Genomic DNA, 27,056 nt, shown 5'->3' with positions numbered 1-27,056 from the left:
AGACAAATGGCAGAAATGCTAAAGAATATAGAAACCCGCTATCGATACTACCTAATTGGCATTAGCATATGATGTTTTGCGGATAAATTGTTCAAAACATAGGTACAGGTAAAAAACACAGCATAGGTTTTTCATGATTTTCACCGAAACGGTAAGTTTTATCATAATTCACTTTTGCCCAAAAATTCTAGATCATAAAAAGATCGATAGATTTTTGCCCTAAGCATGGATTGCATTTTACCAAATGTAGCTAACATTAGCTACGATTAAGTATTCTGTGCCCTAAGAGCCACAGTTTCTGTATTATAAACAATTAAAAACTCGTCGTCAAAATATGCAATTTTAAGAAACGCATGCAGCGTTTCTTAAAATTGCTCGACACCTAAATACGTGTGAACTCTCTGAAGTAATTTTATGATCAAACTACAAACTTACCCTTTCAGTGCAAATCGTGATATGCCTATTTTTTTATCCTTTGATCTCGAATTTTTATTGAAGCTAAATGACAGTAAAATTTTTGTATTTATTTTATTTTTATTAATGTGTTAAACAGTTTTACTTATTACAGCTGGATATGAATTTCTGTATTTTTGAAGGTCCATTGTGATTTGTGACTAAGAATTAGTCATATACCTAGTAAGCGTATAGTCGTAATAATTAGAAAGAAATAAAAGTTCAATATCTTTTAAATACTAACTGGCTAAACTATTCACATAAAATGGTTAATATAGAAGTAAAACAATAAAATATATTTTAACGAAAAACTATCATTTTATATGAACGTTTCCTTCATCAACGAAAAATTAAATAAAACGTACATAATACAAATAAACCATATTTATTTTACATAAAAACAATAACAACAAGTCCACATGACCTTATAGGTTCCTAATACCGACACTTTTTCTGATGAAGTCAATAAAAGCGCTAACTCTGACGAAGAAGTCAGGCGCTCCCCGGGCACAAGGGAAGCCCCAGGACACAATACCGATCTGTTGTTTAGTCTTTTGATCCACTAATGCACTGCCCGAATCACCCTGTAAATTGTAATAGGATTTTATGAATTTGTTGTAAAATGGTACAAAATTTAGATTCTCAGGTTAAACGCTAGATGGCGCTGAAAACAATTAGTTTGTGTCAATAAATTAATAACAAGAGAATTAGACAATTCTTATTAGGTACCTGTATTAAAATATTATGTTCGCTAACATTTTTATAATAAAAAACATACCTATTGTGCTTGTTAAACAACAAGTAAATTCTAGATGTCGCATGTAAATGAGAAAAAAATACCTAAAATTACTTCTATTGATGACAAAACTGTCTATGACAATCTATGTAGAATCCTTGCAATAAGATCTTGAAAAAAATATTTTTTTATATCAAAATCACTTACATGACACATCCCATGACCATAGGAATGCAGTGTACAAATTTCCAAAGCTCCATCAAATGGCGGCGCTCTTACTCCATCCACATTTTCTTCCCACCACAACCTGATCGCACACTCTTTGTTTGAGATTGTACTGACGCGAAGAATTTGCAGTCTATGCGGAGTTTCGCCGAAAAGCTGTAAATAAAATTTATATCAGTCAACAAAAATGGCCACGTTTTGATACTTTAAGTTGTAAAACAAAGTCAAACGGATTTCACTTCAAACTCACTTCAAGATTGCCCCACCCAGTCACAAAAGAATTTATTCTAACTTGCACGAAATTTGAACTCAGCGAAATGGCGCCAACGCGGGCATTAAACTCAATTAGATCGGCAGTCGTCAGCACGGATATGTCGTTCTTTAAAGTGATCCACGACCAACCGGGGTGAATAGCGTACCCTTTGAATCTTATTTCAGTATTATCTGTTTTATTCCAATAATGTGTACCAACAACACCATGGAAAGATCTGAAAGAAAAATAATTGGCGGTTAGTCGGTTACAATATAGAAAAAGTTTCCTGTAATAAAAATCTAAAATTATTTATACTCGTGCGTATTTAGCTACCTACCTACTGCAATTTATTCAAAGTTTCTCAAATTTTATAACACAGTATCTTTTAAATCATATCTTTATCAACGAAATATACTTTACAATAAATTCAAAATTATTCGAAATTCCATAGACAATGATAGTGTCTTATTTTTTTTTTTAATAAAGCCATATACTCACGGAAGCAGTTCACCCCAGCCGATATTGGGTTCTACGCAATGGGCAGCAGTTAATACATGTTTCTGCGTTATAATGGAGCCTCCACAAGTAAACCACTTGAGAGCGGTACCCACCAGCAACCCTACCATATGTCTGGCGGAGCCGTAAGGTGCATCTTCGCCGCCAACGATCCGAGATGTTTGTTCTTGTAACTCTTTTATGACGTATTTGGATCGGTTTTCTAATGGACTTCCTGAAAAATTAAAAGTTATATATATGGGATATGGGATATAAGAATTAAAAGTTTGTCGTATGGGAAAATATTGAGATTTAATTCTATTCTGATTCTAATTGTAAACTATCGACTATTGGTTTTTGTAAAAAAATAATACCTTTTGCCCACATAAACAATGAAATTAGCAACGAGGTTATTATAAGCTTAAAGATCATATTGAAGTAATTGTTTCTTGCAGTAGTAAGATACATATAAATTCCATATGAGAAAGTCCCATATTTATACATATTAAATGTGTGATTAATTATCTGAATAGATAAGGTTGTGTTAATGAATCCTCCCAACCTTGACTTTGATTTTGTTAGGTATTGATTACAGACAACAATAAAAAAATGTTGATAAAAAAGTTTTTATTTTATCTATTTAAATTTGAACTTGTCCGTTGACTACTGTTTTAACATAGACGTGTGTAGGTACTAGGTATACAGTGTAACTTGTCTTAACGGTCCCTTAAGGTGCTTTTCCATCAGAGGTGTGCGAGGGAAATGTGTCGTGCGAGGATGCGTTGCAAGCTTCGCAAGCTGTGAAATGTCTTCTTTTCTTCAAAATTATTGCATTATGAAACATACTTCGCATGTATTCCTCGCACGCATCCCTCGCTACACATCCTCACACATCTCTGATGGAAACGTAGCCTTATGTTTGTCCTATGTTCATTATTGAAAGTAAAAATTTAACTTATCCTGGGCAGGGCATAATTTCCAAATATCTAACTACCTACTATTTAGATGTTTATATATTTTACGATAGTAAAATTTACTATGATTCTACTTTACAGATATTACAAAATACAAACATATAATATGTACATGTTCTATGTTTTGCCAATATACAATTTCATACAGGCTACAGCTTACTTAGACATTAAACATACAAAATATAGCCTTACAAAATATGCCTTGGGCTCTAAACCCTCAAAGGAAATGCAAACGTATTATCCATAAATAAAATAGTTATCCACACTTATGTAATCACAGACATAATGTATGTCTGTGTATGTAACATACAATCTAGTTAAGGCTAAGAGTTAAGGCCTAAGGTCAAAGCCATTGGAAAAGCATGGAATGGATCTCATTTAATATTTTCTCAGAAAAAAACAGCTGATGATGTATTGAATTATAACAAATTAAGAATTTTCTAATTCCAATATGCATTTTTAAGACATATTTCAAACTAGCTTCACTCCGCGGTTTCACCCGCGTGGCTCCGCTCCTGTTAGTCTTAGCGTGATGATTTATAGCCTATAGCCTTCCCCGATGATGGGCTATCTAACACCGAAAGAATTTTTCAAATCGGACCAGTAGTTCCTGAGATTAGCGCGTTCAAATAAACAAACAAACTTCAGTTTTATTATATTAGTATAGATAATTATTAAAATGAAAAGAAATGCTTAAAATAAAGGATATTTTTATTTTTATTAAGACATAGCGATTTGTTTATTAGAGAGACACTACATAATAATATATTTTATCATCATCACATCCATGAAACACTGCCCTAATGGAACAGGGAAATTAAAAATAATTTTTTAAACACCGTAAATATTGTGCTTGTGTCATAATCGTAACTGTCAAAAAAACGTAAAAGTCTGAAATGAACCTTAATGAAGTAAAGTTAGAGTTTATTATTTATGTTGTGATCTTCGCATTCGATTTTTAAACAAAAATATTCAAGTGTGATTTAAAAAATTAAAAAAACAATATAATATGATAATATATATTATTTAAATATTTCTAAAATTAATAACATAGTTCAAAATTACAGGTTTCAAATAAAAAAATAATATAATATAGATACAAGGTCCATTAAATAGAACGCTTTAAATTTAATAACTTCTTCATTGATTTTAAACTTGAAGGTAGATTGAACTTAAAAGTAATTATGCCTGCCTTCAATCATCCTTTTACTGGAGGAATTTCTTCGAGACACCGTCGTAACACGTGGTAAGTTGAATTTTTATTAATTTTAATATTCACAAGGGGTATTTTAGTAATTGGTTTACCTTATACTTGCTCTGATAAACGATTTGATAGCAACAAAACGCCGGTTAACAAAAAAATAATGTATTTTTTCTTGTGTCGTAGTTTTAACAAAAAATGGACGAAGAAGAAGTGCTTGCTACGGTATCGGAAGAACCGTATCCAGTGTTCCTCATTCCCAAAAAGTGTTTGGTTTTGGAAACAAACTTGGAAGTTACCGGTAAATTAATTCTCGATTTAAATGTTACGTCGTTGGACACAGAAGGGAATGTCATGTGTATTTACTCGGGTTACTGCAATGTAAAACTCGTAGACAGTTATAATATCAGCGAAGATTCGAATTCTTCTGAATCCATCCAAAACGCTACTGTAAGTGAAAGCAATCATAATGACTCCTCTTACAACCAGTCACAAGTCTGGATTGACCCAGCGAGGAGCCCATATGTATATAACAACTACAATACAACAGAGGCCCAAGAGAAATATTCTATTTATCAAGAATCACACTCAAGTCACATAACGGTGGAACAGCATAGCACATACATTACCCAGAATGTATTCAACTGCAACAAATCAATTCATTATGCAGCGCCAGAAGAGTTTGAGCACAAAAAGTTTAGAAAGAGTCATTCGGTGGACACAAACAATCAGACTAGTTATGAAGATGATGAATTACAGTGTGGTGTTTATCTCTCCCAGCTTTCTGATGATATAATTACTGCTAAAGAGAATAAAGATAGGGAGGAACTGAAATACATAGATATTCAGAGTAACGATAGTGCTCTAAGACAGTTAATGTCCAAAGATATACAGTCGTTGTCGAAACAGCAACGGACTATTTTGTACTTAGGACATGATTCACAGTTTGGTCAGACGATACAGAATATAGCAATCAATGATCCCTCGTTGGAATGTAAAGATAGTGATGTTGTTGTGGGTATGTATATCTTGCATATTAAATTATTAATAACAATTAATTGCTATTTATTTTTATTACTTACATCAATTTTATTAATAGGTTTTATATGGATTATTTGAGTTTAGTTTTTATAATACAGTATTTATGAGATAAATTAAGCTAAATATGAATAATATTCCTCAAACCTTAATATTATAAACAGAATTATCATAGTTAATTAACGGTTGGATTTAAAATAACATAGAACTAAGTAATTGTAAATGTTTAGCTATTAATTTTGTTTAATAAATTATTAATTTAGATGAATCCATAATTATGACTAAGGTATATCAGTATAAAATATATTTATCTTTCAGTTATTTGTTATTAAATACTGTGTATATAAGTTACTTAAAGTATAAATTTAATAGCAAATTATAAAACCACTGTAATAATGTTAATTTGTAATCTCACATTATGTTCATAAAGTTCAAATTCCCATGCACATTTTTCAGACACCACTAATAATATAATGAACAAAAAGTACCAGTGTGACAAATGCAAGCAGATATTTGATCAAATAACAACATTCAAACAGCACATGGTTTCAAGCCATAAGAGCCCTAAAGCCTCGACCATTAATGATGAAGAATTTAAATTCAATTGCACTTATTGTAAAAAGAATTTAAAAACTCAATCGAAATTTGAACAGCATTGCTTGGGTAAGATGAAAGTTATGTTATTTCTTGGTGGTAAAATTAATCAGAGGATTTTATATAGATGTAGGAAATATGTTGTACTTTTTATTGTAACTTCTTGAGGGATTTTCATATTAGAATATTGGTTTATAAAACTAGTGAAGTGATTGCTCAATTATTTAATTTAAAATCAAAATAATAAATCTAAATCTAAATATAGAGATATAGATGATATGGTTTATGAAAATTTATCATTATGTATTCTAATTATTGGTCATGGACCAATATAGGTACTATTGGTCCATGTTATTGGTATATTTCTCTGACATGATTACACTTAGCTTAGAAAATTACTGATAAGTATATAACATATTGTGTCTTTATTTAATCTTTATCTATGTGGACAAAGGTAGGTCAGGTAAGCTAATCAATTTATGAATTCAAAATGGCTTGATCAATTTTATATTATTTCCTACTTGAGTCATTTTAAATTTTAAATAATTTATATATGATATTTTAATGTATTGCAAAAAAGGAACATTCATGTAACTGTACATAATAATGCTCTGAAGTCTGAGCCCATTGCTTTGTGCCTATTATTTATTTACCTTTTCTTTCAAAATGCCATGATGCTACATAATAATTAATAATGTTATAAATTTTAGTCTGTCTGTCTGTAACGCTTTCACTGCTTAGCCACGGCTCTGATTTAGATGAAATTTGTAATGAAAATATTTAAGTTTTAACCCCAGGTCATATACATATAGGCTCAATAAAAAAACGAATTTTTAAATTGCTAAACCATTTTGTTTTTGCTTTTTTCCGCGGGGCGGCGCTAGTGCACAACAATATTTGATTCTTCCAGGTCACGGCGACCCAGAACTAGAATGTGACAAGTGCCACAAGGTATTCGCCTCAAAATTCACTCTTCGCAACCACACCAAGATACACACTCGGAAACACGCCTGCCATTACTGCAAGAAGTCCTTTTCTGACGATGTTGCGTTACAGGACCATATAAACAAAAAGCACTTTAAGTTCACGTGCAATTACTGTGAATACACCACAGAGGAGTATGAGGACTATAAGGCTCATATTGGCTTGCATAACGTGAAGAGTGACTCGGAGTGCAGTTTGGATAGTGATTGTGTGGTGGACTACAGAGTGGGGGAGAGGGATATAGCTGAAGCGAACTCGGTGATACAGAAAGTGATGTCCAATAAGATGTTCCTGGTACGGTCCAAGTGGAATAAGAACACTAGATGTCGAAAGGTGATTGCTTTTTTTCATTTTTATTTTTAGCGGGGAGGGCGGAGTGAGGCGGGATTTTGGGAATATTTATTAGCGACTTAAGTGCATATTTATTAGTTTAGTTTTTTTTTTGTTTTATTAATTCGAGCACACAGGTTGGATCAAATACCTAACATATGCTATACAAATTTACATCACAACCGGTTAAATTGTTCTGGAGTTTTTCTGATAGGTATATTTATTTTAATACATTTTCTATTTATATATACTTCGATGCTGTTCTCAGTTCTCGTTCTTTATAATCATTTCGTAATTCGTGTGTCAATTAATTTAAACTATTTTTGCGTAATTGTGTTGTTTACACGATTTACTTAAAAAAGGAAATTAGCAACAAGACATTGCAATCAGTGATATACTTACACCTTTATTTCTATATAGTATTTCGACATCATTGTTTACAAAGTTACGTCGTATCCAGCTCCTTAGGAAAGTGTAACGATTCCAGTTAGAGATCTTGATCAGGTACTTCCGACCGTTAACGCGTTTTAAATAACGTGCGAGGTCAGTTATTCAAGAATGTCTACAAATTACCTAATGGGTGGTCATCTTAACCAATAATTATTCCAACGGTCATAATTCAAAGATACTACGATTATTTTCTTGTTAAAAACGGGAAATCTTCGTAGTTAGTTTTGTCATTAATTTCTTCATATTATGATCATAATTAGACATCGGATTATATGCATTTGCATATTTGCATATGCAAATGCATAAAACTCTCTATTTACGGCGTTAGTGCATATTTTAGCCTTTTTCCCCCAATCGTGCATATTTCGTTAAGTAGCGGGAGTTTTGATTGGTTGACTAACCTTTATTAGCCAATCAGAACGCTCAGCGAGTAAACAAACCCTATTCTGGCATGGTAAAATGGCAAAAAATTACAAAATGGGCTCCATTTTAAGTAAATTTTTAGCCTTTAAAAATAGGGCTAGATTTAGCCCGAAAAGGTCTAAGGTGGCAAAACTGGTCTCGCGGGTGACAAATGTCACAAATTTGCGCTCGTAAATTGTATATTGCCACAAAAACTATATTAATTTTAACAAAATTTCACTTTTTTATTTTTTGTACATTGATTAAAATATATAAAAATAATAAAGGTTTTTGATTTTGTATTGTGCATATTTTAGGCATATCAGTCGTTTTTAGTGCATATTTCGGCATTTTTTAGTGCATATTTGCATGCATATTTTGGCATTTTGTTAGTGCATATAATCCGATGTCTAATCATAATATACCCGCACCCGAATAGTTCCCTTTCCTGTGCGATTTCCGGGATAAAAAAATAGCCAATGTCTTATTCAGCCTAGGTCTTCACCTAACTACATACCAAATTTCATTGTAATCAGTTCAGTAGTATTTGCGTAAAAGAGTAACAAACATCCATCCATGCATCCATCCTCACAAACTTTAGCATTTATAATATTTGTAGGATATGATTAGTCACATATCAGAATACATATTATATACTTAATACTCGAACGAAAAATCGATAAAAATCAATCGTACAAATAACCTCATACAAATGAATACCCCTCACAAGTTTGACCTCTTTAAAATAAAGATAGTATTATTGATAAATAATATGGGTTTAACGGCCGATATGAGAAATGATTCAACAATCCAAATGGTTATCTACACACATAATTTCTTGTTCCAATTAGTGATACTGATATTAATTAATTTACGTATTACTAGATTGAGGTCAATGCCATAGATGGATATTGTATTAAAGTATTCGTAATATAAGAAAGTTATTGCACGCCTCATAAGCGAAGCGTTGAGGTGGGTACTACTGTCACTTCGCGCAAAACATCTGATTTTTCAAACTTAAAATGTCTTTATGTATCATACATTGCACTTGTAAGATAATACATACACACACATATTAAGAAAAAACACTATTTTTAACATTCATGATATTTTTGATGGCATTTTTGTTATTTAAACTAGTTAAAAAACAGTTTAAAAAAGTTCTGTCTTGGACGTCCGTGTGTCTGTATGTGCGGAGGATTTTCTTGTTAACACGATAGCGACCGAAATACTTTACTAATCGAGTCTTTTTTTTTCTCTTACGCTTGAGTATGCTCAGGAATAGAACCCTTTCATTTTTCAGGGTCTGATTCGATGTGGTTTAATTGTTATTAAATAAACAAAAATAATAATTAATAAATAATTATTAAAAAAAAATTATGAGGCGTGCACTTTTGGATTTTCCAAATTTTTTATAAATAGCCTTGGTTGCGTTGATCAGTTTTTAGTTTATTTTTAAATACGTCGTTTAAGTAAAACCGGATTTTCCAATTAAACTCAAACATTTATTTATTTAATTAGACTTCTTTTAGAAGCACTTTTGAATCGTCGTTACATATTTTTAACATTTACCACTTTCGGTAAGCAGCAAATATTGGTGTGTATATCAATTTGTTACCTTTCTCCCATGACTTGAGCCTAAATTTAAACTTCAGTTAAAAAAAACGAATGAATATTTTTTCAACAAGGTTGCGATTAAGGCTGAAATTCGCTGAAAATTCTGTCACCTTTCTGGTAAATCCTTGCATATTTTTTATCTTAGCTTATCATATAAAAAGGATTGTAGACTGCTTCATAGTACCTCATCAACTTATTTAGTTAGAATATTTTAAGAGTAGGTTTTCACCTACACACGTAAAATAGGTAGTTAGTTTGTTTAGACTAATTATAATATTCATGACATTCTGATGGAAAGTTCGTAATTTAAATATGCATTATTTATGTTCTTTAGCTTCTGCATTAGACTTGCTTTAGAAATGTCTCATCCCTATATTCCCAGCTTAAAGTTTTAGCTAGTAATATTATTCCAGAAATCCAATTTTAAGCTCATTCTCTATTCGTAGGTGTGCGACGTGTGCAAGAAGAAATTCGACCGTATCAGCGATCTCAAACGTCATTTGATCGAACATGTCATAAGGAGCACTCTAGCGAAGACGCCAGTTAATAAAAATGGCACCCTCACTATCCTCTGCGAAGTTTGCCAAGCAGAAACGTTCACTAAAGTCGATAAATATAAAGCCCATTTACGCGAGCACGCCAAACTCACGCTATACAAGTGCACCTTTTGCGATAAATCCTTCAGCGATTCTAGCAACTTCTCGAAACACAAGAAAATCCACGGCACCATGTTCTTCCAGTGCGACCTGTGCCAGCGCAAATTTCACTCGAAGAAAATGATAGCGCAACACATGGAATATCACAATAAAAATACGCCGATCCCTTGCTTCTTTTGCGATAAAAGTTTCTATTTCGAATCTATGCTAAATAAACACATAAGGTCCTATCATTCGAAGGAAAGTACTAGGTTTCGATGTAGATTCTGCGCGGACTACTTCGGGTCTCTGAAGGATAAGTGGGACCACGAGTGGAAGATACACAACGTCAGAAAAATTATCGTCGATTGTTTACTTTGCGGGTCGAAGTTTAGGAAGTATTCGGAACTGAAACGTCATTGCAATGACAAACACTCGATGGAGATCCCGCCCGCCAAATTGTTGAATAAAAGACAGTCACCATTTTATATTGACGACTAGTTGTTTATTGTTTTTTATAGTTATAAATTTTGCATTCCTTGACGCATCGTGTATTATCGTAGCGTCGTGGAATTTTTAAAAGTAATTTATTTTAGAGTTTACGTTGTAAAGACTGATTAGAAAAATCAAGTTCATTTTTGTTTTTGTTTTTAAAATGCAAGCGGTACAATCATTTTATTATCTCTTGTAGTACCTACATATTTATTTATTATTGTTGTTTAAGTTTTCTATTAAATCTTTTCTTAGTCTCTTTTACATTTGATAAAGATGGATTTTTTACTTTTTTGTTGATTTATTTTGGTGGCGGTTTTGCAAATGTATTAAGACCATGAGCTATTTTTTTCTTGTTAAATTATTGAAAATAAGGTTGTTCATTAGATTTTAAGTTATTTTTGTTCCTTATTTATTTTAGGCTTCTTTAAAAAAAATTGTCATTAGGTACTAAGGTATCTTGTTGGTTGAAACTTGAAATATAAAACACGGAATTGAATTTGTTTTTTTATTTTAATAAATTTGATAAAGATTAAAGATTAACTACATATATAGGTATGCACCTTCATGCATAGTTTCTAGTTTCTGGGGAAGTGTAGCATATTATGGCATATGAATAGCTAACATCTAAATACAATTTATGCGTGTCTAATTGAGATGTGTGGCACTCCAACTCTCACGCTAATTCACACATTGTAAATCGTAATTCGTATTCGCAACCGTAAGGTAAATCATCAACATGAAGCCATAAACTAGACTTCACGTGCGACCTTGGCCGAGCGCGCATGCGCGGGTCACCTGCCATAGAGCATAGACATCCGATTTCCACTTTTCTTACAGTCCGCGAGTTCGCGTTGTCTGTGTCACGCGTGTCGGGTTTCGCGCGCAATTCAGCGGACCAACGATAGCATAATATAACAAATTATTGACATAATTCCGATCCTATATTGTGTTGTTTTGCGTTTGTGGACTGCTGTTTTAGTGATAATTGTGTTTGCGGTTGTTGGCATACTGATAAGGTTAGTAAACGATTATCCTAAGTAGTCACGTTTCGGTTTGACCAACGTACGATAATAGATTGCCATACAATGTTTATTTGTTATTAACACTGGCCGGTTTGGTTGTTGCTTAGTGTAAGCACTCTGTCAGGCAAAATTATATGTACGAATAACATAGTCTTAAATTGTATAACCACAAAGCAAAGGTTATGAAAATTGTTATAACTGAAAAGTAAAAAAAAAAAATACAGCGGTTTTACGTACATAGGTATATTATTGTTTTTTAATTGAATCGTTGATTATAATTAAATTTTGACATTGATAGTCCGCTATTGTGAGTTATACATTGCTTTTTAAAATAACTGTGCATTTAAGTTTGTTATTATTATCATCTGTAATGTATTTGCAAACAACAAATTGACGTGGGATCGATGTGCTTATCAAAATGTTTTTATCCTCGTCTGACGTGACGTCCAATAAATGTAATTTTTGCAATAGTCGTAGTAATTATTTTATAAAATAAAATGATACCTAGTTACGACTATTCCAATACGATAATATTTTGTGATACAATAACGATAATTGTTTTAAAAGCAATTATCGTACCTATATAATAATCACAATTTTTAGTTTTGAAAGGAAAAATACCAATCACTGTATGTAAATTGTAATGACTAGTTAAGTAGCTGGTAAGTATATACCTAGGTATATATAACGAACGTACCTAAATTACTTCTAAGGTATCTCTTTAAAAGCGCGCTCCCGCGTAGTCAAAGTAAAACCCACATAGTTCCCATTCCTGTGGGATTTCCGGAATAAAATCTATCCTATGTCCTTCCACGGGTCTCAAGCTATTTTTATACCAAATTTGAAGTAAATCTATGCAGAACTTTTTAAGTTTATCCCGGACATACCTACATACAGACAAACAGACAAAATATAATATGTCTACATCATCGCAATACTAAGCAATAATATCCCATCACATACCAAAGCCATAATAAGATTCACGTGTTAATTACCATACCATATAGAAACAATTTTTATTACTATTTAATTCGTGAATGACTAATTGTTATAATAATGTTTAGGTATTTCATAAAAACTTATTGACAACACTTATCGATTCTATGCTTTTTTTATGATTGTTTTGGTAGGTAGGTATATTATGATTGACCGCCTCCTTGGGACAGTGGTTAACGCGTAAGCGTAAAACCGAGGGGTCCTGGGTTCGATTCCCGGTGGAAACGAAGAAAAAAAAATGTCTCGGTCTGGCAGGACACAGAAGGCTGATCACCTACCTGTCCCTAAAGAAAAACGATCAGTGAAACAGATGTATGCAAAATGCATCTGCCCCTTACCCCACTAGGGGACACGGGACATCACTTTTTATATTATGTAGAATTACAAGCTTAAAAGGTACGTGTATATAAAGGTATAATTAGATCGAGAATCAATACTTTCTACATAATATGTACTTACTTATTTGATCAATCACCAAAAAAAATATACCTACCTTACATTTTATATAAACGGTCCGCCCCGGCATCTGCATACCTATATGTAAGTATGTATAGAATTAGTACTCAGGGATATCTTCGATACCTATTCCAAGGGTGGAAGCATTTTTGAAATCGTTCCGGTAGTTGTTGAGATAAGTGTGTTCAAACAAACATACTCTTCAGTATGATTAGTATACATAAAAATACTACAACTAAAGGTTTTAAGATTAAATATCATACAGACGTAACCCAGACATAAAATTTCAACAGCTTTACAATAAGAGCAGATCAAAAATAGACCTTGTAATAAGCGCATACGCACAGAAAAAGAATACCTACTTATGAAACATCTGGTTTGTATCATGCAATCGGTTTATGTTGCAAGTTAAATTAAACATAACAATTTTTGTATAAAAAATATTATGCAATAAATAATGTGTCGATAAAGCAACTTGAATTTTGGGTATATTTTTGGATTATTTTGATTTAATTTCGTAAAGTAGAGAAAGCATATGACAAACCTACAAGCGCCAGCATAGTCTTTGCTAAGGTATATAGGTCCTATTTGTAACACAGTTTCCAAGTTCCAACTAACACAGGCTTTAGTTTCCCCAAATTTTAAATGTATTATTTTACTTTTTCAATAAAGATATTCTTATTCTTATTCTTATTTGTGGCTAAGTTATTTATTTTTATTAGAAAAAGAGAATACATATTATATAGGATGTATCGTCGAAACCAATACATCCTGTTGACCTGGAATCGCAATTTGGCACGTGTAAGATACAAATAAAGGAATACACGCCAAAGTCGTAAATTTATAAGTAACTATACAACACATTTTTGAGAAATTTTCAATTTGAGGACATAAAATAATTTAACTTCATTCGACGTTTTCCCCAAATAACTCCGTACAAAAAAATTACTTTTCAAAATGTTCATTATTTTTAAGTAAACAAAAAATGTATATTGACGTCATTACATCTATACCTACATACTTCATTCAACGAACTTTGCACTTTCTACCTCATGAAATATAATATTTTCATGTTAGAATAAATTATACTTTATAATGGTCATACACAATTAGTTCAGGATCCATCGCCCATTTTTGCAAGTGATTACTATCAAGCTCATTTTCCGTGAGTAGCTTTATTTTGATGAGACGCCCAATAATTTCCTATACGAAACTCTCGATTGTGGTAGTAGTCCATCGAATGAGTCCCTCCAAGGGAGGTCTAGAGTGCGTGAGTTAGTAACGTAAGATGTTTCTTCGGAAATATGTCAAGAGTCCCTAGGTAATAAACATACTAAAACCCCGGGACACTAGGAGGAGCCCCGGAGTGGGGGGAGGGGGGAAATGGGTCCATTTTTTCATTTTTCGCTTAAATCTCAAAAACAGTACATGTTAGAGAAAAACTTTCAAGGAAAAGTTGAAAGGCCATAAAATTATCTACAAGTTGTACCTAAATCATTTTTTCCTATATCCTACCGTTTCTGAGTTATACGCAGTAAAAAATGAATTTGGCTCAAACAATTTCCCCATACTACACATCAATCGATCAAAAAATATTTCTTTCTTCCAAAAAACTCAAATGTGCAACTTGTGACCGGTACTGATAGATTGCTCTTAATTAGGTCTATAATTGGTTAAATAAACACATTCCTCCATGGAAGCCTTTAGGAGGAATCGATTGTCAAAATATTATATTAGGGCAGTTTGAGTTACTGAACTTGATCTTTTTATTTTTTTCTTCCAAAAAACTCAAAAGTGCACCTTGTGACCGGTCCAGATAGATTGCTCATAATTAGGTCTATCATTGATAAAAATACCAGATTCCACCACGGAGGCGTTTACGGGGAATTGAATTTTATCAGGGTAGTTACGATACTTGAACTTTTTATTTTTTTTCTTCCAAAAAACTCAAAAGTGCAACTTGTGACCATTACAGATAGATTGCTCATAATTAGGTCTATCATTGATAAAATTACCAGATTCCATCATGGAGGCGTTTACGGGGAATTGAATTTTATTAGGTTAGCTAGTTAAAAAGTTCAAGTATCGTACTGTCTACTATCTGTATCGGTCACAAGTTGCACTTTTGAGTTTTTTGGAAGAAAAAAATAAAAAGATCAAGTTCAGTAACTCAAACTACCCTAATATAATATTTTGACAATCAATTCCTCCTAAAGGCTTCCATGGAGGAATGTGTTTATTTTACCAATCATAGACCTAGTTAAGAGCAATCTATCAGTACCGGTCACAAGTTGCACTTTTGAGTTTTTTGGAAGAAAAAAATAAAAAGATCAAGTTCAGTAACTCAAACTACCCTAATATAATATTTTGACAATCGATTCCTCCTAAAGGCTTCCATGGAGGGATGTGTTTATTTTACCAATTATAGACCTAATTTTATTTCTTATTCTTTCATATACATAGACATGGACATATTCATTATAGTTTTGTTCACAAGTAAAAAGTATAAGTGGCACCCGTTTTAGGCTTAGTTCGAAGAACTAGCCTGTGTATACAGGCACCAGCTTCTCCCTAAGTCATTTGAACTTTAATAAAACAAAAAACTTGAAGTGAGCTAGTTATATAAATGGAATGTGCAAGCATATTATACAAATATGATTATTAAATAAATAAATATAAAATTTTAAGTTTATGAGTAATGTGTGTGTGTGTGTGTGTAGGCGTGTGAGGGTGTGTGTATATGTGTGTCAAAATAAAGTAAATATATCAAATAGGTAACTTATAAATAAATAAGAGAATAAATAAAAATACAAAAAATAGGTAAAATAAACAAATATTGATTTATAATTTTAATAAATTTAGTATGTAATTGATTAAATATTAAACAAATTATATATATTTTATAATATTTATATGTGAAACAAAATTTATAGTTTTATCTTTAGTAAGTTTTCGGTGGATTCATAAGACAACTCCTGTAACCAATCTGTGACTGTTTTTTTACATTTATAGTTATTCATAGAATATATGTTTAAGATTTTATTTGCTTTATTGTAAATATAATCTCCTAATCTAGCATAAAACTTCATAGGAAAATAGTGTTGAGAACGTTTAACCTCACATACCATGTAGGATCTACGTTTATCAGTGCTGTTTAATTCAAATTCAAGTTCCTGGTGTTTTTTTAAAATAAGTTGCAGCAAAAACAATTGTCGCACTGTTAGGACTTGGCATTTTTTATATAAATCTTTGGTCGGATAATCAATTGGCCTAAAGGTCATGACTTTTAAAACTGATCTTTGTGCTCTCTCAATGGTAAGCATGTAACTCTTAGCCATGCCACCCCAAGCAGATATTCCATAATTTATTAAGGACTGGCATAATGTAAAGTATATCCGTTTAATGAGGTTAAAGTTCATGATGTGACGGAGATTTTTAAAAATAATTATCAATTTACGAATGCGGGCAGCCAGAAGTGTTGCATGTTTATTAAAATTTAGATAGCAATCAACAATAACACCTAGATACTTAATGGAATCAACATTTTGAAGAGTTATACATGTACAAGATAGTTTATCAGGGCAGAAATGAGCTTTAAGTGTTAAGTTACTTGAATGTCTTATAGAATTTTTGTTTATGCCAAAAGTTAAGTATTTGGTTTTATCAGAATTTAGAGTCAACGAATTAGATAGCAGCCAATTACTTACGATATTTAAACCAGACTGTGAATGTGAAAAAGCTTCCTCCCACGTTCGACCATCAAATATTAAAACCGTATCGTCTGCATAAGCTATTATTTTGCCGTTGTCAAGAGATAGATTTGTCAAGTCATTCATGTACAGTAAGAAAAGCGTTGGACCTAAAATACTTCCCTGCGGAATACCAAAAGAAAGCGTTTGTTCAGTACTAATTAAGCCGTTTAGTTTAACAATTTGTGTTCTATCGGTTAAGTAACTTTTGAACAATTCAAATGGTTTACCTCTTATCCCGACATAATTTAGTTTGTTTAATAGCAGGGGCATCGATACCGTATCAAAAGCTTTCGCGAGATCGAGAAAGACGGCAACACATCTTCTATTTATATCAAGATTAGCCACAACGTGATCGATAAGATTGTGTAGTGCATCCGTCGTTGATCTCGATCTGCGAAAGCCAAATTGATTGGGTGATAAAATACAGTGCTTCTCAAAGTAAGCAACCAAACGTGTATTCATTATTTTTTCAAATATCTTTGAGAGGCATGGGAGTATCGATATAGGGCGATAATTATTCATAGAACCTCTATCTCCCGCCTTATATATTGGATGGATAATGGCTTTTTTAAAAGTATTGGGGAAAGTCCCAGAAGACAAGCACAAATTAAAAATGTACACAAGGGGCTTAACAAATATAGGTCTATATTGTTTAACTATATTGGCTGGGATGTTGTCCCATCCAACTGCACAATCACTTCGAAGAGAGACTATCAGATTGTTTATTTCTATCTCGTCGGTTTCATAGAAACAAAAAGAATTTAAAAAATTGGACGAGGAAGGAAGAGTCGCATCAGATGTATTATGTGAATTCTTTTCTGCAAGTTCCTTACCAATATTAGCAAAATAATAGTTGATGCTATTTAGCGTTTCAACCGCATTTTCAGAATTATTAAGTAAGTCACAGCCATTTTGATTTCGAGTATTCATGTGAGTAAATTTTTTTATGCAATTCCAAAGTGATTTATTGTTATTACTTGAGTTTATTATAAGTGTCCGTTCATAATTTCTTTTTACTTTTTTTAACAATGCGTTACAAAAGTTACGGTAACGTTTATAAGTTATAGATAAGATAAGATTATTAGGCGCTTTTTTAAATTTTTTTTGTAGTTTATCCCTAAGTCTAATGCAGCGAAGTAAACCAGGAGTAATCCATGGTTTGATAATTTTTTTGCGGCAAGAAATTTGTTTCGTAGTTGTAGACTGTTGTATACCCTGAGAAATAAGATTAGTGAAATAAGACGCGGCTATGTTAGGATCCGTTATTGTATATAATTGAGTAAAATCTAATTTATCAAAATAATTACTCAAGGCATCAGAGTCGGTTGTCGTTATAGATTTAAGTTCGTTTTTTGGCCTATTTTTAGAAGAATAGTGCAAGCAAAAAACTACTGGGTTATGATCGGTGACTAAAGAATCAATAATAAAAGTATGATATAACTCTTTACTTTTAACCATAACATGGTCTAAACAGTTGTTTGATCGGGTTGGCAATAAATGTGCTGGTAAAAGTCCAGACATAGCTATACAATTGAGATACTCACTTGATAAATGATCTGTGTTTGATGATTTTATGTCTATATTTATATCGCCTGTAATTATAATATTTGGATACATGGATAGTTTATTTACGATCGAATGCAAAGAATTAATAAAATTTTGAATATTTTTAAAACTCGGGGAACGATAAATGGCTATAAGAGCTGTATCACTCCCAATCTTTAGTACTAAACAATTTGCCTCAGAAAAATCCGGTTCTTCAAGAAGTACAGACATAACATTTTCACGTACATAAATAGTTAAACCATCATTCTGATTTAAATACTTTGTATTTGCAAACGATTTAAAACCAATCAAGGTAGGAATTATATTATTACAAGACAACCAACACTCTGTTAAAACTATAATATCAAATACAAAATTAAATCTCGACAACAATAGAAGCAAATTATCCCAGTTAGCACTCAAACTACGAATGTTTTGCGTTAATATTTTTAAATATGAATTCTTACGTATTTTGCTGCAACAAGATTCCGGGTCACTGTATACTGCACTTGGATTCATGTTATTATCTAAATCATTAAGCACACATGTTTGTATAAAATCACACATTGTTATTTTTTGCGAATTTGAGCAGGAGATTTAGCTTAGTTTTAAATATATAAGGAATAAGTATAACTTTGTTAAGCTTTGTATGCATGAAATATAAAGAACGGACAAGGATTATTTGTTTCACATTATAAAGACTAAAATACGAACCAAAGAACAATAAGTTTAAGAAGTACCCTCTCATTAGCTGCAGAATATTAAAATTAATCAGAAAGGATACGGTAGGCCATATTCTAGTATCGCATGATGTTGTGTGGTACAAGTGATTAACGTTAATATTTAATATAAATTTTTTACTTAATAATTTTGTTAAAAATTTTGTAAGAAGTATGTGAAAATTGGGATATATAATGTGCATATTTATAACTTTTGTTTGATTACTTATTATGTATAATAATATATTATAAAAATATAATTTGTATATATGCGTAAGAATAATAAGAAAATAGTTAGATATAAAATATGATAATATTGGTAACTTAATTACTTTATGTGAAGAGAATTCCAATATTGATATTGTCTTGTTGGAGTGAACAAAGTTTAGTTTAATGTGTGTGTTTTGTAAGATTTGTTTACATAAAATTAAAGATAAGCTAATTAGGAGTATATTAATACGAACTAAAGAACAAAACGGGCAAAGAGCAATATATCTGTACTGGTCACAAGTTGCACTTTTGAGTTTTTTGGAAGAAAAAAAATAAAAAGTTCAAGTATCGTAACTACCCTGATAAAATTCAATTCCCCGTAAACGCCTCCGTGGTGGAATCTGGTATTTTTATCAATGATAGACCTAATTATGAGCAATCTATCTGGACCGGTCACAAGGTGCACTTTTGAGTTTTTTGGAAGAAAAAAATAAAAAGATCAAGTTCAGTAACTCAAACTGCCCTAATATAATATTTTGACAATCGATTCCTCCTAAAGGCTTCCATGGAGGAATGTGTTAATTTAACCAATTATAGACCTAATTAAGAGCAATCTATCAGTACCGGTCACAAGTTGCACATTTGAGTTTTTTGGAAGAAAGAAATATTTTTTGATCGATTGATGTGTAGTATGGGGAAATTGTTTGAGCCAAATTCATTTTTTACTGCGTATAACTCAGAAACGGTAGGATATAGGAAAAAATGATTTAGGTACAACTTGTAGATAATTTTATGGCCTTTCAACTTTTACTTGAAAGTTTTTCTCTAACATGTACTGTTTTTGAGATTTAAGCGAAAAATGAAAAAATGGACCCATTTCCCCCCTCCCCCCACTCCGGGGCTCCTCCTAGTGTCCCGGGGTTTTAGTATGTTTATTACCTAGGGACTCTTGACATATTTCCGAAGAAACATCTTACGTTACTAACTCACGCACTCTAGAACTTTTTATTCAATGAACTATAGCTAACAGAGGTAACAAGGATACAATTTTTTGATTTGATGTTTCTCAAATATTAATTATTACTAAAACTGAATTTTTTTTTGTTCAATCTCAAGATAATTATCTAAATTTGTCCTACAAAATCTATGGTTTGATCAAAGAGTCCCCTCTTTCCAATGTGTATCGATACGAGGTCATCATACATGATTACCAGCTGATTTTTTTTGTTTTCACTTAGTTAATATTTATATAATTCAACAGACATATTGTCCTACAAATTGCGTAATAAATATTTGAGAACCATCTGTTAGCTACCACAATCGAGTTTCGTACATGAAATTATTGGTCGTCTCATCAAAATAAAGCTACTCACGGAAAATTAGCTTGATAGTAATCACTTGCAAAAATGGGCGATGGATCCTGAACTAAATACCGCAACTTGGATCCGGTAAACTTCACAATTAAAAACAACACTCCAGCGTCACCAGCAATTCATTTACTTTTGCATTTAAATAGGCTTAGCTCTGTCAAAAACAGCTTCCAGCAAGATAATTCACGTAATACTAAAATTTAAAAGATTTAAGATTTAGTTTTCTCTCCTGCTATAATAATTACTTCCCTACCCAAGAATATTTATCTTCCGCATTTAAAATATTGTCTTTGAATTATTTTTGTTATTCTATGAATTATGGATTTTTATTTATGGTGTAAAGATTTCCAGATTCTATATATAGATTCTATATGATATACTCTCATACAATCTATACTTCCATACTAATATTATAAAGCTGAAGCTTGTTTGTTTGTTTGAACGCGCTAATCTCGGGAACTACTGGTCCGATTTGAAAAATTATTTAGGTGTTAGATAGCCCATTCATCGAGGAAGGCTATAGGCTTATATATCATCTCGCTAAGACCAACAGAACTGCCAGAGGACTAAATGGGTATTTAAATTGTAAAACATCCAAGCAACTGTTGGAAACTCGGCCAACGGATAAATTTTACCACAGTTACAAACTTTTAGTTCTAAAATTTTCTGGTGCTTTCATTTCTTCGATAATGTTCTCAATTTTACTCTTAAAAGGTGATGTCCATTCTGAATGTACAATTACAATTTAATATTTTAAGTTTGAATAGATTTTTTGATATTTTTTTGGATTTCGCGCGTTTTGAATAACTCCACGGAATAAAAAAAAAATCACTTACCTGACCTTACCACTTACCTTTACTTCATAAATGTTTTGTTCGCGCGTGAAAACGCCAAGCAAAGCCTATTACACATTATTTTATTTGGCATAAAGTTAGCAACATAAAATATTACCACTTTTATCTGCGTAAACCAGCCCTCATCTATAATTACGCACATTTACGCCCTGTTTCACCCTTGGGCACAACCCCTTCACGGTTCAGATCCTAGATGGGGTAAGACCTAAAGGTAGACAGTTAAAAATATCTAGATTTACAGTTCACTAGATAACTCCTTATCTATTTCTGTTAATTTAAAATGTAATTTTGAATTTAATAGCGCCAGTATTTTATTAATTGCATCATCGGCGTAATTATTATCATCAACGCTGGAAATTAGATACAGAAATTTTCTGTACTGTAAAATTATACTAGGTAAATAGCCGTAGGGTACATTTGGGAGTTTTAACTTTAATATCAACACGAAAACTTCTTGAAATAAAATAAATAAATGCTATGAAAAAGTTCGAAGGTAGGAATTATTTTTTTTTATAAATGTGCTCTATTTTCTTGGAAATATAATTTTTAGATTAATTTATCCATTAAGCTAATTCAAAGTGTGATTGAGCACTGAGCAGACACCCTCGGGCGCCATAAATAGAGGGTCATTAGTAACTATAAATAAAATCTATTTTAGTCGTTAGAAAATTATATGAAAAGTAGACAAAACTTTATTCACAATCATAATTATTATGAGTGGATAATAATTAGCATCTTTATGAAAAATGGTATTAATGGATGGGTTTATAGAAATTAAAAAAAAATTACCCTGGAATAAGACCGAAAAATCCAGAAAAAAATGAACAGAAAAAATATCTGAAGCAAACACTTCAGTTGTCAAAAACACAACAAACAAAAACTACAATCGAATAGTTAACCTTATTTTAAGTCGGTTAGAAAGGCCAAAATGACTGACACTTCAAACAATGGCATTAGGTAGGGAAAATCGTGATATTCCTTTGGTCTACTATTTCATCACTTGTTTATATTATTTTATGTGAAATAAATAATCGTATAGGAGCTACCGACGTTGACAAGTGAGAATTTTAGTATAGTTGGTTCTTTGATATACTGTTCCTCTTGCTATTTCGGTTAGAGTCCGGGCTGTCTGGCTGGTCGCAGTGGTTGCGTTTAGTAGTGCGCATCTTATCTGTACAGGATAATTTCCTTAATTTTAAGTCATTTTTTAACGCGTAATTTTTAATATTTTGCCTTTAGATAGATCCATCAGACACAGTTTTTTTATTGCAAGACGTTTTTTTCGTTGTTAAATAGGTGCCAGACGCAATTTTTTATTTCGTTTTTATAAAAAATTCAAATTATTTTAGAATGTCTGTAAATTTCATATTATGTTCTTCAAACATAATATAATCTAAAATTAATTAGCCAGACGCTAATTCGATTGTTAAGTATTAAATAATGTGTATAAATAAAAAAAAGTAATGAAGCAATGCAGCTCATCAGCTAGTGTATTTTAATTATGCGACAGGAAATAATTGCAAGAATACAATATTATTTACACTTGTTCTTATAAATAAAAGCTAAAATGAAAAAAAAAAACATAAAAGTGAAAAATAAAATATTAAAGTTACCATACATTGAAAATAGAATAAAATCTATATCAATGAAGGTTAAACAATTACATTGTTAAATTTAAAAAGCCATCTTCATAATCATCATCATCTTCCCTCACACTGTCAGAATTATTTATGTTATCGTCTAAGGAATTGTTATTGTTTTCCAATATTCCATCATCTGTAAGCAACTAGAAAATTAGTTTCAATAATGATGTACACACATACACACACACAACACACACACACCACACCACACAAGACACACACACGTGAACACACACACAGTACACACTCGCATGTTTAAGTTTGTATTGAATTTAACTAAAGTAGTTAGCATGAATTTATATAGCTAGTATACTAGCGGTCCGCCCCGGCTTCGCCCGTGGTACCTACATGTTTAAACTATCCTATCTCTCAAGTTGGATCGAACTGCACATGGTGTGCGAATTTTATTATAATCGGTTAAGTGGTTTAGGAGTCCATTGAGGACAAACATTATGACACGAGATTTATGTATATATATTAAGATTAATGAATTAATATTGTTATCATCATCACTACATGGTATAAAACAAAGTCGCTTTCTCTGTCCCTATGTCCCTTTAAATCTTTGAAACTACGCAACGGATTTTGATGCGGTTTTTTTAATAGGTAGAGTGATTCAAGAGGAAGGTTTATATGTATAATAACACCCATTAAATAGTGGAAAAGTACTGTTATTTTTGAGGTTTCTAATGTGATGTCGTAAATAATTACATTTTTTCCACATACAGTGCAAACGCAGGCTGAACCCTACGAGTTTTATCAAAATAATGTACTAACTATAATAGTACACATTGAAAAGGTCTACAGAAAAGTCCGTGATGGTATATGTCTATCTCTTATGGATAACCCACAATAACTTTTTTTTGTCATTTACTTTTTACGACAAATAATAATGGCTAATTTTCGAAGCGATTTTAACCAATAGGTACAGCATTAATCCTTAACCAATTAAAGACCTTGAATACATTGTTCATTTAATATAGATCTATATGGCCCTTTACACCGTATGATTTAAGTGAATATTTTCGAAGATATTACAGATTTAAAAATTGCGGGACGTAGCGTTTGCGGCGGTACCGGCCGGCCGCCCGGCTATATATATTTTATACCCGTGCGAAGCCGGAGCGGGCCGCTATGTTTTTATATTCAACGTTCACAGTTTTTCTGTAGTGTATTTAGTATCAGCATTGCAACCGTGCGAAGCCAGGGCCAGGCGGGTCGCTAGTTAGTTATAAAAAAAATTGTTTTGTATAGAAGATTGTTGATGCACCCTAATAGTTTATTTTTTAGCCTAAGGAATAAAATGTACCAATGGAAGGTACTTGTTCCCACAACACAGGGAATCCTAGAGTAGGAACAATTCAATTTCTATGTATCGTATATTTTCGAAAAAAAAAGTAATTTTTATTGTTATTTAATTTTCGCGGCCGACCCTTTCTATCTCTCTTGCACTTTAAACTATCTCTCCATATACACAATCACCAAATTGTTATATGTATTTACCTACTTTCACTACGTTTTTATTTGTACATATTTAATACTTAACAATCGAATTAGCGTCTGGCTAATTAATTTTAGATTATATTATGTTTGAAGAACATAATATGAAATTTACAGACATTCTAAAATAATTTTAATTTTTTATAAAAACGAAATAAAAAATTGCGTCTGGCACCTATTTAACAACGATAAAAACCTCTTGCAATAAAAAAATTATGTCTGATGGATCTATCTAAAGGCAAAATATTAAAAATTACGCGTTAAAAAATGACTTAAAATTAAGGAAATTATCCTGTGCAGATAAGATGCGCACTAAAAAACGCAACCACTGCGACCAGCCAGACAGCCCGAACTCTAACCGAAATAGCAAGAGGAACAGTATATCAAAAAACCAACTATACTAAAATGACTTTTTTTTTAACGTTAATAGCTCCCGTACCATAAGGATAACGGTGAAATGTCAATTTTATGCTTAATCAAATAATCGATTATACTCCATTTAGATATAGGTACGCTTAGTCCTGTCAAGTCAGTAGCCGACCTCTGAGCGTAAAAATTGAATAAAAAGAGTACAAATTACAATGCATTAATCACTTCATCACTACATACTATAAAACAAAGTCGCTTTCTCTGTCCCTATGTCCCTTTGTATGCTTAAATCTTTAAATTTTGATTTTAGATTTTGATGCGGTTTTCTTTAATAGATAGAGTGATTCAAGAGGAAGGTTTTAGTATATAATTTATTAGGTTTTAGACAAAGCGGGCGAAGCCGCGGGCGGAAAGCTAGTATTGTATAAATGTATAAGATAGTTCTACTCGTTTCCTTATGAAAATAGGATAAGGATTCAAATCCTATAGCGTTAAGGCACCATTTCTAATTCTATTCACATACAAAACTAAGGTCAGCCAGATACGCTATAAACTCAAGTTTCTATAGACATTTTGAATAAAACATAACAACGCGGGTATTTCCAAAAAAGTTCCGTTATGAATACGCCTCTTGACTTATCATTTCTTATGATAATTGTATACAAATATGTTCCTTTTCTGTTACGGTGTTCAAATATTATAATAACAAAGTTATAGCGCATTCATAGTTTATAGTTTTACGTGATTTTCCAACAGAATGCAGAACGTTTTATAGCGTCGTGAAAGCTGCATGGTTCTCATTGAAAATATTTACTAGCAAGCGAAGGAAGCTCCTGGAATATTGAGATGCGTGCATTGTTGTGGAAATTCTAGAACATGAGGCTAGTTGTAAATAAACTCAGTACTTTTATCATTAACCGAATCTGTTTGTTTTGATTAATGCTCATTATGTGCTATTACATTTCATGTACTTACCTCAATTTGTCATTTATAGACATCTTACAGAATTGAAATCATTCCTAGTATACCGATCAACCGATAATCTCTTTATTATTTCCCTTCTACTTGCTTCTTGCCGTCCTTAAAACGAAAACGATGCACTCCCATTATTACTAATAATACCTACAACGTTAATATAAGATCCTTACGGTGCGTAAATCTGCCTCTAAAAACCCGTAACTGGCGAATATCATAGCAGTCTTTACCACATCAGACATGGTGAATCCGAGCAACTACATTCTAGCTCCTAACGTCACATGTTTACGGTATTACAGAGTTTGCCAGCATGTAAACATTTATGATTTAACGCATATTGTTCTGGGAATCATAAAACAAAGTTCTAACCATGTTTAGGTAAAACAAGATACATTTTATGAATGACTCAGACGATTTTACTAAAACAGTGAAGGTTATCAATTTGTAACGTGCTGTTTATTATTTTAATTTTGCTTTTGTAAGTATACGAAATGAAGGCAAAGTTTCGCGTAATAACAGTCAAACTAACATGGTTTTATTTTTATAAGATCTTGTTATTATTACGATAACAAGTGTGTATTTTTGGCAAACTAAACTATGTGGCGTGCATATAATATATTATATTAATTATTTTTACAATACATTTTAAATATAAGTTTGTTTCATAATAACATAGACATTTAAAATTATATACACTTTTATAGATTCAGGTGTGTAAAGTTTATCTGAGATGTAAACCATATTTTTACTATTCTTATAAATA

At 31.9% G+C, this 27,056-nt stretch overlaps 3 protein-coding genes across 5 annotated transcripts in view; 2 read left to right on the top strand and 1 right to left on the bottom strand.

The window, feature by feature from the left end:
• Window positions 1-822: 822 nt before the first annotated feature.
• Window positions 823-27,056, bottom strand: part of LOC149487325 (chymotrypsin-1-like) — a 51,948-nt gene continuing 25,714 nt past the window's right edge. The window contains exons 1-5 of one of the 2 annotated variants that reach the window (XM_089697658.1): window positions 2,537-2,751; window positions 2,166-2,397; window positions 1,665-1,902; window positions 1,397-1,570; window positions 823-1,037 (exon numbers count right to left, since the gene is read on the bottom strand). In XM_089697658.1, the coding sequence (XP_089553784.1) occupies window positions 879-1,037; window positions 1,397-1,570; window positions 1,665-1,902; window positions 2,166-2,397; window positions 2,537-2,666 (933 nt within the window). In that variant the 5' untranslated portion in view covers window positions 2,667-2,751 and the 3' untranslated portion in view covers window positions 823-878. Of the gene's footprint in view, window positions 1,038-1,396; window positions 1,571-1,664; window positions 1,903-2,165; window positions 2,398-2,536; window positions 2,752-27,056 lie in introns of those variants that run through there. The other variant, XM_089697659.1, reaches the window with a different exon arrangement.
• Window positions 4,294-11,255, top strand: LOC149487326 (uncharacterized). The gene is made up of 5 exons (XM_089697606.1): window positions 4,294-4,382; window positions 4,524-5,355; window positions 5,832-6,038; window positions 6,880-7,286; window positions 10,199-11,255. Exons 2-5 carry the CDS (start codon window positions 4,536-4,538, stop codon window positions 10,886-10,888), a joined length of 2,124 nt encoding a protein of 707 aa, XP_089553732.1. The 5' UTR covers window positions 4,294-4,382; window positions 4,524-4,535; the 3' UTR covers window positions 10,889-11,255.
• The window catches only part of norpA (no receptor potential A), an 82,490-nt gene continuing 67,165 nt past the window's right edge, over window positions 11,732-27,056 (top strand). For both annotated transcript variants that reach the window (XM_089697634.1, XM_089697632.1), the window contains exon 1: window positions 11,732-11,898. The gene's annotated coding sequence lies outside the window, so the exon portion shown is untranslated. The remainder of the gene's footprint in view (window positions 11,899-27,056) is intronic.

The sequence above is a fragment of the Colias philodice genome, chromosome 7, assembly GCF_061535455.1.
Source record: "Colias philodice isolate Cphi_HAF_F1 chromosome 7, ilColPhil1 Martin Lab GWU primary, whole genome shotgun sequence".
Taxonomy (NCBI): Eukaryota; Metazoa; Arthropoda; class Insecta; order Lepidoptera; family Pieridae; genus Colias; species Colias philodice.
The sequence above is the reverse complement of the archived record's forward strand: the minus strand, read 5'-3'. Positions and strand labels throughout refer to the sequence as shown.

Bases quoted from the DNA above. Each gene is read 5' to 3' on its own strand.
- LOC149487326 (XM_089697606.1), top strand. From the start codon at position 4,536: ATGGACGAAGAAGAAGTGCTTGCTACGGTATCGGAAGAACCGTATCCA. The intron at 5,356-5,831 runs GTATGTATATCT...CACATTTTTCAG, and splicing joins AGATAGTGATGTTGTTGTGG to ACACCACTAATAATATAATG. The intron at 7,287-10,198 runs GTGATTGCTTTT...CTCTATTCGTAG, and splicing joins AGAACACTAGATGTCGAAAG to GTGTGCGACGTGTGCAAGAA.